Source organism: Neopsephotus bourkii, unplaced genomic scaffold, assembly GCF_033783945.1.
Source record: "Neopsephotus bourkii isolate Nb327-2 ecotype Australia unplaced genomic scaffold, CSIRO-AGI_Nbou_v1 NB_718, whole genome shotgun sequence".
NCBI lineage: Eukaryota > Metazoa > Chordata > Aves > Psittaciformes > Psittacidae > Neopsephotus > Neopsephotus bourkii.
The window spans coordinates 1,607,803-1,624,881 of NW_026901217.1; the positions used below are offsets into that span (position 1 = coordinate 1,607,803).

The 17,079-nt window shown below is 41.4% G+C and overlaps 1 protein-coding gene across 3 annotated transcripts in view; it reads left to right on the forward strand.

Moving 5' to 3' along the window:
- Nucleotides 1–17,079, forward strand: part of SMAD1 (SMAD family member 1) — a 50,058-nt gene that overhangs the window by 19,790 nt on the left and 13,189 nt on the right. For all 3 annotated transcript variants that reach the window (XM_061354166.1, XM_061354164.1, XM_061354165.1), the window contains exons 2-3: nucleotides 2,560–3,183; nucleotides 16,146–16,403. In XM_061354166.1, the coding sequence (XP_061210150.1) occupies nucleotides 2,784–3,183; nucleotides 16,146–16,403 (658 nt within the window). In that variant the 5' untranslated portion in view covers nucleotides 2,560–2,783. The remainder of the gene's footprint in view (nucleotides 1–2,559; nucleotides 3,184–16,145; nucleotides 16,404–17,079) is intronic.

Here is a 17,079-nt window from a genome sequence, read left to right on the forward strand (position 1 = left end):
ACTGTTCCTTCCACTCCCACTGGATTTCTTGCCACAGTTGTTGCAACAGAGATGCCAGCTGTTAAGATAATACCTTTGAATTGTGATGGTGAAACAGTTTTATGATTTTGGGAGTGTAATGTGTATATGTTGGGAGGATTTGATCCAAAACCTTTGGAAAATCTGTTCCTACGGCCTGACTGCTCGGGGCTGCAGCTGAATGTCATCTTAGTCTTTGCTGAGTTTGTGTGCTACTAGCTCATGTTAGGGTTGCATTTTCAGGCACTAGTATAAGCACACTCTTACTAGACAGGTGAGTAGGTTGGCCACTTATTTTTAAAGTAGTTTGGTGAAAATGGGTCAGGCGTAGGTAGAACCGTGTCTGCAGGCATTGTTAACGTTGACAGAAGTTTGGATCAAGATTTATACTTCATACTTCTTTTTTTATTAGAACTTCAATCAATTCAAGTCTCTTAAATTTTTTTTTTGTTTAATTTGGATGAATGTGAAATAAAAAGCTTGGCTTGATTTCTTCACAATGCACTACTGGAACTTCTAACTTTTGTGTGTGGAACCTGTATATTTTGTTTGAAAGATAAGAAGAAAGAAAGTATAGCATATTGATTGAGATGTAGCCTGTATATTAGTGGAGAATTAACTCTCTTACTTACAAATACTTTTGAAGCACATGTAGTGGGGTTCTGGTAATATGGTTCTTAAGATAGCATAGCATTTTAATAGAGCACTTTATGATGTGTGTAAGGACAAAGTATACTTAGCGTACAGGCAGTGACAGTAATGGAGTTTCAGTTCATTTAACAGTATTGCACATGCACAGGTAACGAAGGAAGTTCTTAAATTTGCACCATGCTCATGCAAATCTTCCATTGCATTGACATTATTATTTGAAATACAGTTCTTAGCATAAAAGTACCAGTACGAAGTGCAGATAGATATGGTCTGTGTCTTAGTTCATAATCTTTGTTCACATAAATGTAGTTTATGCATTCATCCTAATAAAACTGAACCTTTGCAATGGTTTTCAGCTTAAAGTACTTCAAATGTAGTGGTACACTATGAAACCATTAAGTGTGTATTGTCAACAGGGTTAAGTGTGAAATAACATTTATGATTTTAAGAGCAGCAATCTTTTCTTAGTATGAGTATGAAATTCTGTCTGATGTGGGTGTGCTGCCTCCTATTCTGTCTGTGTGTGTAGGTTGCTGGTTGGTTAGGGGTTTTTGTGTCTTTCTGATGGCAACAAAACCATTTATATCCTTTTCCCCTTCTCCCTTCCTCTGCAACCTGTTGGTATCCAGTCCAGGATGCGTTTCCTGTCTGTCTTCATACTCTGTTTGAAAATTGGTGGGTTAGTGCTTTTTGTCTCATTTTCTCCTCCCTGACAGTGCAGGGTCTCTCTTGCTTCCCTCGGCAGAGCCTTTTGTCTGATCCCAGCCTGGACAAGTGTGAAATTTGCTGCTCACAGCAGGGGCTTCTTCATACATGGTGTTCCTCGCCCTCTTCACCCATTGCTGCATTCTGTTCCATGTTTCCCAAGTCAAGGATCACTGTGCTGCCTGAAATCTTCTTATCAGGACTTCCTCGTCCTTCCCACTCCTTCATATGTCCGTGAGTACATTGGGCAGGCAATGTGCTCAGCTTGAAGTGGGAAGGGTCAGAGTGTAATCAGTAAAAGTTCATGATATCTTTCCCTCACAGTCTGCTTATGAGCTGTGAGGGATTTTTTAGTGTGCTGAGGAGATGTCGTTTTCTTTCTTATGTGAGATGAGTGAGGGTGAAGATCTTTCTAGGTTTTTTTCTTCCTTTTGGTTTGTTCCTCAAAGCAAGTCAGAGGTGAGCTCAACTTGTTTTGTTTCAGATCATGGTATGTGGAAGTCTGGTGCAGTGTTTTTTAAGATGCATCGCTAGTATTTTGAAGAGTGCAGGGGAGCACAATGCTGTTGGTGTGTGTAAATATATATATATTTATAAGTAAAGCACCAGTGATCTTGCACAGGTTCCTTGGGACATTTTGCTGGTTGAGGTTACAACAGGTAACTGGCAGAGGGGAGTGCCCTTCACACTGAACAGTGAAAGATGAAATCTGAGGAACTTGGTTTAATGTGAACTGCATTTCTAATATAGGACTAGATGATCTCCAGAGGTCCCTTCCAACCCTAACAATTCTGTGCCCTTTTGTGGAGTATGTGTGAAAACATAGCCATGTCTCCTTGTGTTTTAGCTTTTATTTATCAAGCCTCTTGTGGTACTAACTGAGGCCACGCTCAGACATCAAGCAGAAGTATTGTTTGAAGTTGGCAAATGCAGTTGCTCTCCTTGCTGCCTGGCACAAAAATCCAGGGTGATCTGGGGAGAAGGATATACAGGGTTCAGCAGCAGGCCCTGTGGCTTAAAGGTCTTAATCAGGTGTGCCTTGAGTACAGTTCTGGAGGCTGTCAACACTTTTTTTTTTTGGTTGTTGTTGGCTGGTTTTTGGTCACTTTTGTGGGTGGGTGGATGTTTTTAATTGTTGTTATGTTAATTTAGTATTTTTTCTGTCCCTCTGATATTCTCCTGTAGGTTCTTTGCCAGAAGGCTTTAGAGTCATGAGGAGGTTGTGCCTGTCAAGGGGGGATGTCAGCCCCGCCTTCCTGGGACTGGAGGACTGAAAAGGGGGAAGGACCAGAATTATTTGATACAGGCTGCTTTTAACTACTGACACAATCTGCTGTACCCCAGTGGTGGTGGAAGAACAGGAGAATCTCTGCTGCTTGGTTCTGTGGTACCACCACAGTGGGGTCACCATGAATGTGACAAGTTTATTCTCCTTCACCAGCCCAGCAGTGAAGAGGCTGTTGGGGTGGAAGCAGGGGGATGAAGAAGAAAAATGGGCAGAAAAGGCTGTTGATGCATTAGTGAAAAAACTGAAGAAGAAAAAAGGTGCTATGGAGGAACTGGAAAAAGCATTAAGCTGTCCTGGTCAGCCCAGCAACTGTGTCACAATTCCTCGTTCCTTGGATGGTAGGCTTCAGGTTTCGCACCGGAAAGGGCTACCACATGTAATTTACTGTAGAGTGTGGCGCTGGCCGGACCTTCAGAGCCATCATGAACTGAAACCACTGGAATGCTGTGAGTTTCCCTTTGGTTCAAAACAGAAGGAGGTTTGCATCAATCCCTACCACTACAAGCGGGTAGAGAGTCCTGGTAAGTTCTTCCTTGTCTGTACCTTTACACCTTATCTGAACAATGCAAAGTATGGCAACTAATCCTGTGACTCACCAGCTTAAATAAGCAGAAGTGGCTGTTTGCACATGTCAGATTCTTCCTCTGCAGTTTATCTGGATGTAAGCATTAATAAGCAGTTCTCTGTTTCACATGGCAAATGCTTCACTTGTGTAAATGTTTTATCGCTATAGAGGCATAGTCTTAATATATGCCTTAGGCTGCTAGGCTTGGTATCACCTGGTTTTGTTGGTGACCACTATCCCTCAATTAGTTCGGTTTTTACTGTGCGGACCAGTCGGCACAAAACACTGCAAGCTAATGTAAAAGATTACTGCAGTCTGTGCATGAAAGCCATTCTGACATACTGCAGTAGCGATATTATTTTCATATTACTGTTATCTTCAGTCACTTCTGTTTCTTCAGATCTCCGAAGAAAATACTGTCTTTGGGATGTCTCCCTTTTGTCCTTTTGAAAAGGCTGTAATTTTAGACAGCAGAATTCCATCAGTTTAAAGCTTTGATAGCAGTGTTTCATTGTATGTGAAGTTCTACCATCAGCCTTTCTGTAAGCACAGTTTGCTTACCTGTTACCCACTTCTTTTTCAAGTTGTAACCCATTCTCGCTGTTTCCTCGTAAAAGACCAAATCTCTTTTTGATAAATCTGTGCTTAACTTATGCAAGTTTATTATCAGGGAATACTTACTCCCAGGGACTAAGATGAAATGTGCTTGGACACATCTACACTAGTTTTGCAGCTACTTGTGAGGTTGTATAGGGACATCTGCAGAAATGCACTGCAGGCATGGGTGGACTTCCCTGCTTTAAATGTGGGAAGTCCATGTGTGTTAGGCATTCCATAAACTGCAAAGCTACCTCTCCAGGCTCGCATGGACACTTTGAGAACTACAGGTTGTTTTTCTGGGGATGGAAATTGCATTTGTCTTGGATCTGCAACAAATAATGCATATCAATATGTTAAATATTTCCCTTTGGTGTGTTAGTATTAACTTGGAAAGCATATGAATTGCAGAATAACCATAATGTATGTATTTATGCAGCAGAAGCTTGAACAAAAGAACTCTGCACTGGAAAAACAGTTCTTAAAAATTTAAAATAAAAGAAAAAGGTTAAAATTCTTAACAGTTCCATGTTAGGCAGAAGTGGGATAGTTATGTCCTTTTACTGCTGGCTGTTTGCATATCTCTGTGCTAGTTGTTTACATTCAGTGTTCTAAAATATTGAAAATTAAAATTCCTGAAAGACATTTATCCCGGTCAGATTGAGCAACAGTTGGGCTTTGTTATTGTAATGTCAAATGACATGGTCTAACTCATTTTGTTGTAATCTTGAAAACAGTTACTCAGTTTCAGAACATTCTCATTTGAACCTATACCATATTTAAAAGTAGGTATTTGTAAACCTATTGTCACTTTAATAAGATATGTAAAATAAAAATAGATTAAAGTTTTCAAAAGATGGCTGAAATGTGCATTTTAGCTGAGTGCTGCTAAGTAGCTTAAGTGGTTAGAAAGCTGGTGTTTGCGTGTTAAGTCATCTTATGAATATTGGGAAATGAAGCAAAAGTTATTCACTGTAAGCTTAAATTCTGGGTTGCTCTTTAATTGTTTTTGGATGAAATAAAAATCTCTACATTCATGTAGCTACAGAATTTTTGTTGGGAAAAAAATAGTAATCCAACCCAGTAACTTAAGTTGGAGATGGTAGAAATAAAATGCTTTCTGTTTTGTCCAGAGAATACCCTTCTTCAGGAAAAGCTAGATATGTTGCCTAAAGGGCAGCTGAGCAGTTTTCTTGTAAGCATGCGGGTTATAGTCAGTTTGACAGGGCTGACAGAAGTATTCAGTCTTCCACAAGCTAAATGTGTTGCTTTAACCACTTAAAATATCCTGGAGGTAGCTGCTGACCAAGCGCTACTGTTGACTTCTGCTGAGGTGCCCTGTTAAATCCAGGTCTGGAGGTACAGTGTTATATGCATGATGAAGTTATGTCTTGAACTTTAAACAGCTTGTGTGAGTGAGAGTGGGTTTGAAGCCCATTGTGGCTTTACTGAATTCTCTGGCTGGCTGTGTAAAGGAAGAAGGGTATATATTTAGTCATCCACAGGCCTGCTGTTGTTTGGGGGGATACTACATGGGGACGGTGGGAAAGCATGGCTTTTGGAAATGGGTGGTAGCTGAACTCCTGTTTGGCTTGGAGAGCTGTGCTTCATACCTTATGACTTTTTTTCCTGTCCCTTCCTTGTCCTTGCTGTCCTCCAAATGTCATCTTTATCTTCATTTCCTGACAGTCACTCCCAAATTCTGCTAACCATTTTTTCCCATTTTTGCCAGGACACTAAAACACCATTATTGCTGCATAAGTGCTTACGCGTTGAGATTAATGGGTAGTGGGAATTCATGCATGAGTCACTGTTTCCAGCAGTCTATGGGCACAAGCAGATATCAAGGTTTGTGTTCCCAAGGCCATCATTGCAGCCAGGAGGGTTTGAAATGTACTTTCTCCTGACAAAATAAAATTGAAGCTCAGATTGCATATGATGCACATTTTGTGTGCAAGGTACATCATGAAATTCTGGCCTGATAGTGTGGTCTGTATTTAAAACTCCTTTGTGCAGGTCCAGTTACTGGAGAACTGAAGCGTGTGGTGCATGCATTGGGTGGCATCTATATGTTAACTCTTCTGATTGTGTGTGGTTTGTTTCAGTGTTGTGTAAGTTTTGAGGAACAGATTAGCAGAAAATCCTCAAGTACATAAAATCAGGTAAAGCTCTGTGTTGGGAAGTTAGTGCTGTGGATGCATCACTTTTTCTCCTTGTCCAGAGGGATTCATTATTTTCTATCTTTATTTTGTCCTTGCTGTTCAACTTGAAGATAAGCTTGGAAAACATGAGAATTGTCATGCTGTGGTGTCTGCAAGCCACAAATCTACACCTGAATGCAAACAGGAGATTTTTCTATTAGTAGGCTAGATAGGAACCGGTTGTAAACAGTCGAAGGAGGTGGAAAACTATCAGCAGTCTCAAATAGGGAGCCTTCCAGGTGTCCCTGAGCACAGGCTGTGCTGCTGCATCTGCAAAGAGGGGGATGTGGCGTCTGGCAGGGTAAGATGTGGTGGTACAATACGAATGCCTAACCTGACCTAGAGGCTCTGCGCAGGCACGGCTGCCTATCTGATCCTGCAGATCAAGAAAATTAAACAGAAAACTACATTTTGGCAGGGTTACCTTGGCAAGCTTGGTGCCCTTGGCTCGCTCTCTGTGGGGTCAGATGGGGGCAAGGCAACATGGTGGCACGGGCGTGAAGGCGAGGAAGGGTGGCCTTCCTGTCATGGTCAGCCCTGGTATCAGCAAGCCAACCCCCCAGGCAATAAAGACCTGATCCATGGCTGGGTGGATAAACAGCTCCTACTCGTGGTGTTGTTCCAGCACAGCTGTTTGTGTGGCCTTGTGCTGAACCGGCTCACAGTCACTTTTTCCCTTGCCGGCTGTGTTGTCTTCGACGATGATCAGAGCAGCGCAGGGGCTTGCTGTGTGATTAGGGGAACATCTGTACTAACACAGCCCTGTGGATGATGTGGGGAGGAGTGGAGGTAGTGGGAAGTGTGAGGAGAAAGTAGAGGCTGCTTTGTTGCTGGAGATGGGAATACAACCTTGTACTCGACTCTCAGGAAGAAATATCTCCTTTCCATGTGTTATGGTAGCTCACTGGTGCTGTTTCATATGTCTCTTGTGTGCAAAGTTACTTCTGGTGCAGGGTAGTTAATGGCTGTCAAATTTCTCCTTTGGCAAGGCAAAGCAAAGCTTTTAATTAAGGAGGACAGGGTCTAGATTTGATGCCTTTCATAAACTCGCACGCTCAGCCTAACTGGTGTGCTCACTTGGCTGAACCTGCTTTTTCTCCTCAGTGTTTTTTACTTTTGTTTTGAGATATCTGGAATTCAGGTTATACCGGGCTTGGGACTATCCTTAAGTATGATCAAGACTTGACAAATAATTAGGTGTAGAGTGTAGGTAGGGAGTGTGAGGAAAAAGTGAACACGATGTTCTTCATCTCTCTGAAAATGCCCCAAATGACCTTTCAGGTTTTGCTGGCGAATGTGTGAAATGACACTTGGAAGTTCTTCCTGAGATACTCCCTTCCTTTCTTTTATTCCTTTGGTTTCTGTGGAGAAACAGCCTCTGTCACTTGCCTCTCTCCTCAGTTATGTCAATAGGATCAGGTGAAAGATGTCATCCAGAATTTAGGGGGGCAGAATGGGATTCTTCTTTTAAATCTGGATCCTGTTTGCTCTAACAGCAGAACAAAAGGAATGGGATAGGGAGCATGGAGGATGAAAGGTGCTTAAATTGACACTGCTATTAAAGACATAAAAATAAATCAGACCTATTATGTGACTTTAGGGGACGTAGTTAAGTTCTTTTGCCTTAGCTAACGGGAAGGAAGGAAGATGAAGAAACTGAATATTTAAGCTTATTAAAATACTAGTGAACACTGGCTGTTGGTTCCATCTGGTGCAGAATTGTGTTCATTTGCATCCTTGCTCATCAGCCTCCTAGGAGGCTAAAGAGGATTTGAGTTTATGATATGTAACAAAGGAGGCAAAAAAGGAATTCACTTCACTTCTGTGCTTTGTATGTGAAAGTGGTTGAAGGTGCAGAGTGTTTATGTAAACTCTTACTTGCTGCCCCACAGCTGCATGATGTCTCCTCAGAGCATCCAGAATCTGCTGATTCCTCAGGGGTCACGCTTGGGAAGAAATTGTGTTCATTGATCTGCGTGAGCTTAAACCTGCCTTGGGAAATGCAATGGTTAACTTTTCAGTATTCATTTCTGGAGGTGCCTCTGATGATCCGTTGTGTTTGAATGATGCAGTGCTGGGGGTACTAAAACCAGTCGGTCTAGAAGCAGCCAGTCTGTCCTCTGAAATACTCTAGTTCCGTGGATCAGCTTGTCAGCACAGACACTTGGAGGTAGAAGGTAACTACACTGGTTCAGGTGTTTTTGCAATTACCAATAAAGTATAGATAAATAAGGTTGGATGTTTTCCTCTTTGGGAAGGCTGGCTGCAGTCTGCTGTACATCATGGGGCTTTATGAAGCCAGTGGTGACTATGTTCCACCCCAGTAGGGCGATAAGCAGCAGTTGCTTTTTCATGACACAGGCAAATACAGTTGAATTGTCAGTTCTGCTTAAAGATCATGATGTTCCTTTACATTATAACCAAGAATTCAAAGTGGACATGTGCTTCAGCAAGCTTGTTGTTGGCAAGAAATGTTTTACCTAAATGTACAGCTGCTTTTTGACACAAGAAGAGGCCAGGTCCCCAGGCTCTGTGGGAGCGGTAGGTGTGTCATGCTGTTTTTGCTCCCGGTGTGGACTATTTGCCTGTGACTTTAACCTGATTGTTTTCATATTCGTCTTTGATCTCCTCTGATGTTTGCTCTAAGCAAAACTCCATGAGGCTGCACACCTCCTGCAGGCACCAGGGGTGCAGAAAGAAATTTGAAATGGTGGAAATCCGGGGTAAGGCAGATTTAGACTCATGTGGTCCTGGAAGTAAATGTTCCTTGAATGCTGCACTGTATAGTGTTGCAGCTCTGGTCCTCAGTGAAAGAAAAATAAGGCATGTTTAAAGGAGCTTTTTAATGCTATTTGAAATAAACAGATTTTTGTTTGTGTATATTGGTCTGGTCATGCTTGTGAGTTCTCTTTTTTTCAGTACTTTACAGAAAAATGGAATGAGTTAGTTTGCCTTATCTGCCTGTATTCAATTGTCCTAGGATCACTACATAAAAAATTGATATTCCCAAGCTAGTTCTTGACTTGGATCAAGAAACGAGAAGAGGATCTTTAAAAACCTGTCACGGCATAACTCCCCCTGTGCTTCAGACCTGACTCAGCCTGTTGCAGCAAGTCACGTCTCGGATTGCTCACACCTGCAAACAGTAGGGTTCAGCTGCGGCTCCTGGGACCGTCAGATTGAGTCTGTCCAGATCAAATTTGGAACCAAGAGAGAAAAGTTGGGAGTAAGAAGCAAGTCCCTTTGGGCCTGCGAGCTTGTCTGGCTGAGCTCTTCGGGGTCCTGGCACTTGCTTGCTGTCTCCCACCACCTAGCACCTGGGAGAACAGGGCTCCATATGAGAGCCTCCATGCCACTTCCAGCAGGATGGAAGAGCTTTGATGGCCCAGCCCAGGGGGAGCCCAGTGGAGAAGCTCCTGTCAGCACCAGGCCTAGTGGAGGATAATGGCTTCAGTGCCAGGCATTGGAGAGAGAATAGCCAGGGGACCAAAGGCAAAAAAGAAGGTGCTGTGAGGGATATAAGGGAGTGGCATCCCTTTGGAGTTAATATGTAGAACCCAGTTAGAAAAATCCTTGTTCCCTCATGGTTTCCACAGCAGGATTTGTGCACCTCTGCAAGCTGTGCCTGAGTTTTGCTGTATTGCTGTGTAAGGCTGCTGCTTGGTGTAACTTTAAAAATAGCATGCTACAACAGGTGGGCACAATTATAGGATGGTTTCCCAAAATAGCAAGCAACTGTCAGTGTGCTTGGCAAGCAGGGTAAAACTTTCTTCTCTTTACTTTTGCAGGATTCATTTCTAAAATTTTCCACCCGAACTAGGGGTGTGACATGGGGAGCAGGATTTGAAATCAGGAGGGAATAGTCTTAAGAGCAAGGTTTTCTTGTCTAACCTCACCCCATGTCAGAAAAATGAGCTGCAATAAGGGACTAAAAGTTGTCAAGAAGGATATGTTTTTGTCCTTTTTTTTTTTCTTTCTTTAAAATTAACCAGATTCAGAAGTTTCTTCTGACTAAAAGACCAGACTTCCAAGTTTTAACCTACTCAGTAGGATAGTGACCATGGCTTTCAAACAGGTAATTCAAACCCTGTCTGTGTAAATGTCCAAGTTAATATCAGTATCACACTGTAATTTCTTCCTGTATCAGGACTGCTTCTCCCCCAAATCTGCTTACAAGAACTCCTTTGCTAATGTGCATACAATTAGTACTAAATTCTGAAATTTGCCTTGACAAATGTCAGTTTAATCAAAATATTAGCTTATCAGAGCATCCGCAAATAAAATCTAATGTTAGCTGAATATTGTAATGCAGGAAATGTACTAATATTACTTGCCAAATGCATTTAGACCAAATGTCTGATGTAAAAGTAAAGTCAGTAAAACAACAACTGTTTTGTCTTTTTAAGTGCAGTCTTCAGTAGTAACTATGTAAAATGACAAAGCTATGGGGTCTACTGAAACTGTAAAATAAATTAAGAGTTGAGAAAATAAGAGAGTTTTCAGCTTTCTCCTGGAATAAGAAGTCTGGCATGTTTGTTACCCAAAACAGGCTGCTGAATACCTATTACTGAGTCTTTTCACTGGCAATTATTAGAACATAGGTTTGGAGCAAAAGTCCAAAAGGCTGGCATTTCTGCTTTTTTGAGAGAACAGTAAAGCAAGGCTGTGCTACCACAGCCAGTAGCACAGCCTTGCTTAAGCCAGGTGGTATTGGAACAACCTAAAGTAGATAGATCCTCAGAGACTGCTTTTGCCACAACACTATTAATCTTTTTTTTTTTAACCAAGAGTAAACTGTATCATAAGTATAGACATGTAAATGTCTTTGTATGTGAGAACTTGTCCTCTGGTTGAAGAATACTTAATTTTGCCAGGTCTTGTTTTAGGCAGCATGGGAAAACCTAATGACATTAAAACCTTTCTACTTGGCGCTTTGTTGTTTACAAGCAAGATGTTGAAAGTCCCATTTCAGTCAGCATGCTTTGGTGACTCTCTGCTGCAGGCAGAGAGCAAAACTAAGCACGTTGAGCTGAGCATACGATGGTACCTGTTCTATTCCCACTGTGGAACTGGGCTGCCCACCAGAATGCCACAGCCAACTTCAGCTGTTGTGGCCTCAAAGCCAGGAGATTAAGCTTTCAGAGGGAAGAAATTCATTAGGTTAACACTGCTGCTGTGTTTTGTTTTGTTTCCCTTTCTCCTATTAACACTTCCTTTTTCTTACTACTTCATTTTTGCAGTATTTTGTATCTAGAGTGTGGAGTACAATCCTCAAGCTTCTTACCCTCCCATGTTTTCGTACCCATTTCAAGGTAGCACAAACTGGTGTGTGAGGATTTCCCTCCTTCCCAACACACAGTTCTATTTTCCTACTAAAACAGAAGTGGCTTTGCATAATTCGCATGAAAACACCAGCTATATGGTGCTTGGAAATTAAAGCATACTGTCTAATGGTAGTGATTTCAGGTCTTCATTACGGCTGAGGGCCCTGTTGTGATAAGAAGCTTGTATGAACACTTCTACAAGCATACTTTGACCAAGTTGTCATGATTTTTAAGAGCAGAAAGTGCAGCAGCAATGGCTTATCTTTTTCTTCCTTTTATTTTGTAAAGCTCACAGAAGAAATGGAATCTACTTCAGCAATGAAAGATGATCAAAGTCTGCTTTCTTATATATGTGGTGCCTTGGTGTATTTCATTACCTGGTCTTTCAATTTCCAGATGTGCAGACAGAGACACCTTCCCAAATCTTTGTGTAACATGCGAAGGGGGAAAAATGAGCCCTCAAGGGAAACTAGTTGTCACCTGGACTTGTGCATCTGTGTAGAAAATATGCTACTTTGAAAGTACAGAAGGTCCTTCAACTTGGATTAGGTGTGGAGTTCAGGTTTTGTTTTAATAGAGAAACTTTAAAAGTTATAATAATAAATTGCAGACTTTCTAATTTATTTCTAAAATTATCTCTGGAATGTGAAAACAGAACAAAAAAGAAAAAAACAACAAGAAAATCTTCACTCTAGGACAGCACACCTGTTAGCTTTCTGAAGAACAGCATGACGTGCTAAAGATTACAAAGAGCAGAGATCAGCAGTTTTCTTCAAAGGCCACAATTACATTTTCATAAAAGCACTTCTTTCTTGGTGTGGCTAGGTGGAACATTTATCTGAACAGCCAGATTGTTTTAGATCTATGTTCTATATTTTTGGCATTCTTGGCTCTTAGATGGAATAGCTCTGTGGGTGAAATTGACCTGTAGCTGTAATTTCTTGAATACAGCTGCACTTGCTTGGTGTTGGCATACTCTGGGTATTATTTGCATGGTAAAAACAAGCTACCCAATTCCCAGGCTGTCTTGGTAGATGCAGGATTTCTTCTTAGCTGGAGTTCCACAAACATATGCATCCAGGCAGCTATGTTCCAGGTGGTTTATCTTCCTCTTCAGTACTAGTAATATTACAGCTAGTAGTCATGTATTAACTTGCAACTCCAGGTCGACATTGACACAAAATCTTGGAGCAAAATTTAGCCATGGTATAGCCCATAAAACCTTTAAATCTGGTGTTTGAGAAAGTACAGAAATCAAGGTGTCTGATGACTTGTAGTTCTGCTCCATTAACTGGTTTTCACCATTCTAATGAGGCTGAATTTGCAAATCTGTTGCAGGAGCTTTTTAAGAAACAGTGTATTCGATAGTATGTTTCCCTTAAATATATGCATCCCTACGGAATAGAAACAATTATATTTAAGAACAAATCTTACTGTCTTTTTTTTGGTATTTGTGTTGTGTTCTGTTGAAGAAGGTAAAGCGGAAGGGAAAATTCTATCTGCAAGCTGTTAGGGCAGCACCCTGCAGAGATCAACACGGCAAAGATGTGTGTGGCTTCATTATTCTATAGCAACAGGTGTGTTGGCTTAGCACTAACATGCTTTCTCCTCTTCAATTATACCTCCTCGTGGAGCTGGCAGCTGCAGCAGAGATCAGCCTTCTCCTCTGCTATGCTGAGCCTCAGTACTTTGTTGAGGTTACATACGGTTGAGGTCTACAACCTGACCAGAAGCTCAGCACCTTACACAGGGGCGTGGGGAGTAAGAAGGGTATGTACCCCCAGTTAGGTTTTGAACTCCTGGCATCCTTCCATACTTGATAAAGTCCCGGTCCATGCTCATGTCTTCACTCCTGAGTGAGCAGGATTCACATTAACTCTTCTGTGACTCCAGTAGGAGCAGCTAGCCTGCAAAGAAGTCTGAGAGCTGCAGGGAGATCAGGTTACTGCAGCGATTGACTGTCTTGAACTAATTGGAGTGCTGTAGTCTGCCTTACCTGACTTGGCCTTTCAGGTCTATTCCTCCTCATTTAAGGTATACAGAGGGAGGATGTGAATTAGGGTCAGCACTCAAAGCAAATTATGCAATGGTGTTTTTGAGACTGTTTGTGCTGTATCAATAACAGTTGTATTCTTCCCCTCTTCCCTTTTCACCTTTTCGATGTGTATTTTGAAACTGGCTTTTAAACATTTGAGGTAATTGGAGAAAAAATGTAGGTATGTGTGAAGGAGAGCTGGGAAGAGACTTGTTCTAATTTTGAGTCCTTCTAAATGTTACCAGTGATTCTGCCCAACAGGAGAAAACATACATATATACCATGGGAAAATTCAGCACTGCTTTATTTTAATTACAGAAAACATACAGAAAATATCCTGTTCTGCTATTTTAAAATGCTATAAATTGTGTGGCTTCCTGTGATGCCATATGTGTCATTGTTTAATGTGAGGTAGGGGGTGGGAAAGGTGGGTGATGTACTTTCTGCACAAATTAACTTCAGCAAGGTAATGGTTTGACCTTCATCCACAGGAAAGGAAGAGATAGGAAAACTGTGTTTTTAATGCTTGGAAAATTAAGGAAGAATCATAAAGGCAGGAAAGGGAAAATACTTTTTAACACATGATCTCATTGTTAACTTTTTTCACTGGTAATTTATTAGCCCAGCAAATGTTGACTATGACAGTTAAATAGGGCTTCTTAGCCTCACTGCAAAAGGACTGTGAGGTTTAACAGAATGCGCTTATTTCTGAGAGATCCTAATACTCAGAGAGATTGGGTTTGATGTTTGCCGTGTTGTGAATGAGGGATTTGCAATCCTCTCTGAGTGTTGAGTAACTTTTGTTTTGTTTTAATGTTTTTTTCTGTGTTTTTTTTTTTCCCAGTGACATATAAAAATGGCTACATTGGAGGCAGTCTGCACAGCCAAGGGAGATACAGCTTCTCCTTGGGTGTTTTGCGATTGAGAACTTCTGTAGGATGGCACATGGTTTGGATGTTTTGTTTCAGAAAATGTTGTAATTACAAACTTCATATATTCCTTGTAAAGTGGGGTTAGTTAAAATTTTCACATCTAAATAAATCCACTTAGGGCTGACACCTCCCTCAAATATTTGAAATCTGTTGGAATCTCAGTGAAGCCGCTCTAAGAAGTGAGACATGAGACATCAGAATAAATTTTTAAAACCTGCTCCTGAATTTTAATGGGCAGCCTTAATTTCAGTAGTGAGGGATTTGTTTGTTTTTTTTTTTCCCTCAGTGTATGTTCAATGAAGATTTCTGGGATCAGGTTTTACATGCATGAATGCCACTAGTGGGCAAAAATCAGGTGGCTTAATTTCTCTTTTAGGCATATGCTGCGAAAAAAAAGGGTAAGGGAAACCTGCCTTTTTTGTTGTTAATCTATGACTTCCTTTAGGAATAAAGGGCAAGTTTCATGTGGCATCTTTTTGTATCCATTTTAAACATAGATCTAGACTTCAGGCCTGGTGCACTGAGCAGTGTCCTAGCACTGTCAAACTCCAGGAAACTCACATAAATATCTGAATGCTTCTGGACAAGTAAAGATACCCCATTGTCTTGGAAGAAGCTGTTTTGGCAGGATGTAGCAGCAGCTGTCTGGGAAACACCTTTCTTAATCTGAGTGATGGTTATGTCTGTATAGCATGGTTGTGAATACATGCCCCTCTTCCTCTTCTGTGTGCCCATCATGTGTTGAGGACAGGGCAGGGGCCTGGCTTGCTTTCACAGGTTTTTGTGGGTTTTTGGCACCCTCTCTTGAAGGCAGACTGTCCTAGGGGGTTTCTTCCAGTCACCCTTAGCCGCAGAGCTGGGAAATTAAGGTGCTGAAAGGAGGCAGGTGTGGAAAGGAGTAACTTCATTATTTCATTTCTGCTACTTTGTGCATGGATCTCCCTCTGCCCAAAATCTCAATCTATAACAAGACTAGATTTTAGTCCTTTGGGATGTTTGGACTTTGCTGTGAGACATTCAAAGATAGAAGCTGAGGCACTGGAAAAAGAGCTGATTCTTTTATCTTAGTGTATCTGGTATCATGTTCATATTCCCAGTTAAAAAGAGAGGTTTGTTTCTCTGCTGGTGAGGAGGCTTTGTGAGTGTGGTGAGACTAGACTAGTAGTTTCTGATGTGTGTTTCTCTGATCCCACAGTAGTATATGGTTGGAGCTCAACTGCTGTTCAGTTGGGTTTTTTGAACTACATAATTTTGTTTAAATTGTACATTTTGTAAACTGACTTGAAGAGTTAATAACTGTTTTACTACTAACTTGTAAGAGCATAGTCCAGGTTAAAAATAAAATTACAGCTGTTGGGATCAGCCTGAGTTCAAGGCCTATTAGTATTGTCTTCAGGAAAAAATATCTGTCCTTATTTGGGTTACAGGCCATCACGTGATTAGCAGGATCACAACTGCAGCAGAATGAACTGCATGTCAGCATGGTGGTGTGCTTACTTCCCAGCATTTCCGTGTGCGAATAAAACTAGAATGCAGAACTGTGGTTTGTTCTTGGCTCTTCTTCCCTGGCCTTCTGTGAAAACAAGCTCCCACCTGGCAAACCAGGTAGCTAGCACAATTGCTATGAATTCAAGCTGTGCAGTAACTGGATATAAGGAAAAGAATTCTTGCTTAGACATGCACTCCTAGATTTGACTACCTTATTTTTAAGGCAGATGTAAATATGCCCTAGGGGAGGAAGAATGTGGTTTTTTTTTTCCCCTGTATAACCTAGTCCTTCAGAACTGAGTGTCTAATGCTGTGCCTTTTCTCTCTTTTTCCCTTTCCAGTCCTTCCTCCAGTGCTGGTTCCAAGGCACAGTGAGTACAACCCTCAGCACAGCCTCTTGGCCCAGTTCCGCAACCTGGGACAAAATGAACCCCACATGCCGCACAATGCTACTTTCCCGGACTCTTTTCAGCAACCCAATAATCACCCGTTCCCCCACTCGCCCAACAGCAGCTATCCAAACTCACCTGGAAGCAGCAGTAGCACCTACCCACATTCTCCAGCCAGCTCAGACCCTGGAAGTCCTTTCCAGTTGCCAGGTACAGTCAACTTCAGTTCCCCTCATGAGGGGAGAAGGTGGTTGGCCATCTCTGGTATTGTGATTTTTTTGCTTAATAGTAGCAAATTATCAGCCAGCAGTTGTGTTCAGTAGTGAGCTGAGAGATGCAAGGTAATAATGACTATGTAAGTGCTTTCTAAGTATTTTAATATCGTGACACAATTAAAACATTACAGTAAAACTTACTGGACAGGGGGAGAGATTCAGAATGTTGGGGACCAGTTGAACAGTTTAGCCCATAAAGCAAGTGTTGAATGAACAAGAAGTGTAATGCTAGAAAGAATCGTTGCTTAGGAAAGAAATCATCATGAATTTGGCACAAGGCTTTATTTCTGCTGAAGAAGGGTGTTTCTCAAGGGCATCATGCTGTTGCTACTTGATAGAAGTTCTTCACATAAATGTAATTTCAAGAAATAAATACACTTCAACTGAAAACCAGGTCCTTAAGGTCCTGGAAAGAAATCTTCAGGCTGTTTTACTTCCTAAAAGTCAAAGAAGTAACAGTCTTTCTTTGTTGACTGATGTCCATAGAAAATTCTGTGAAGCTGTCTTCTTTTAGTCTTTGCATGTGGGTGGATTAAAGTACTACAGAAGCAGTCTGAAACAGATTTCTTTATCAAAATGCTAGGAGAAGGATGCCATACAAATACTTACTA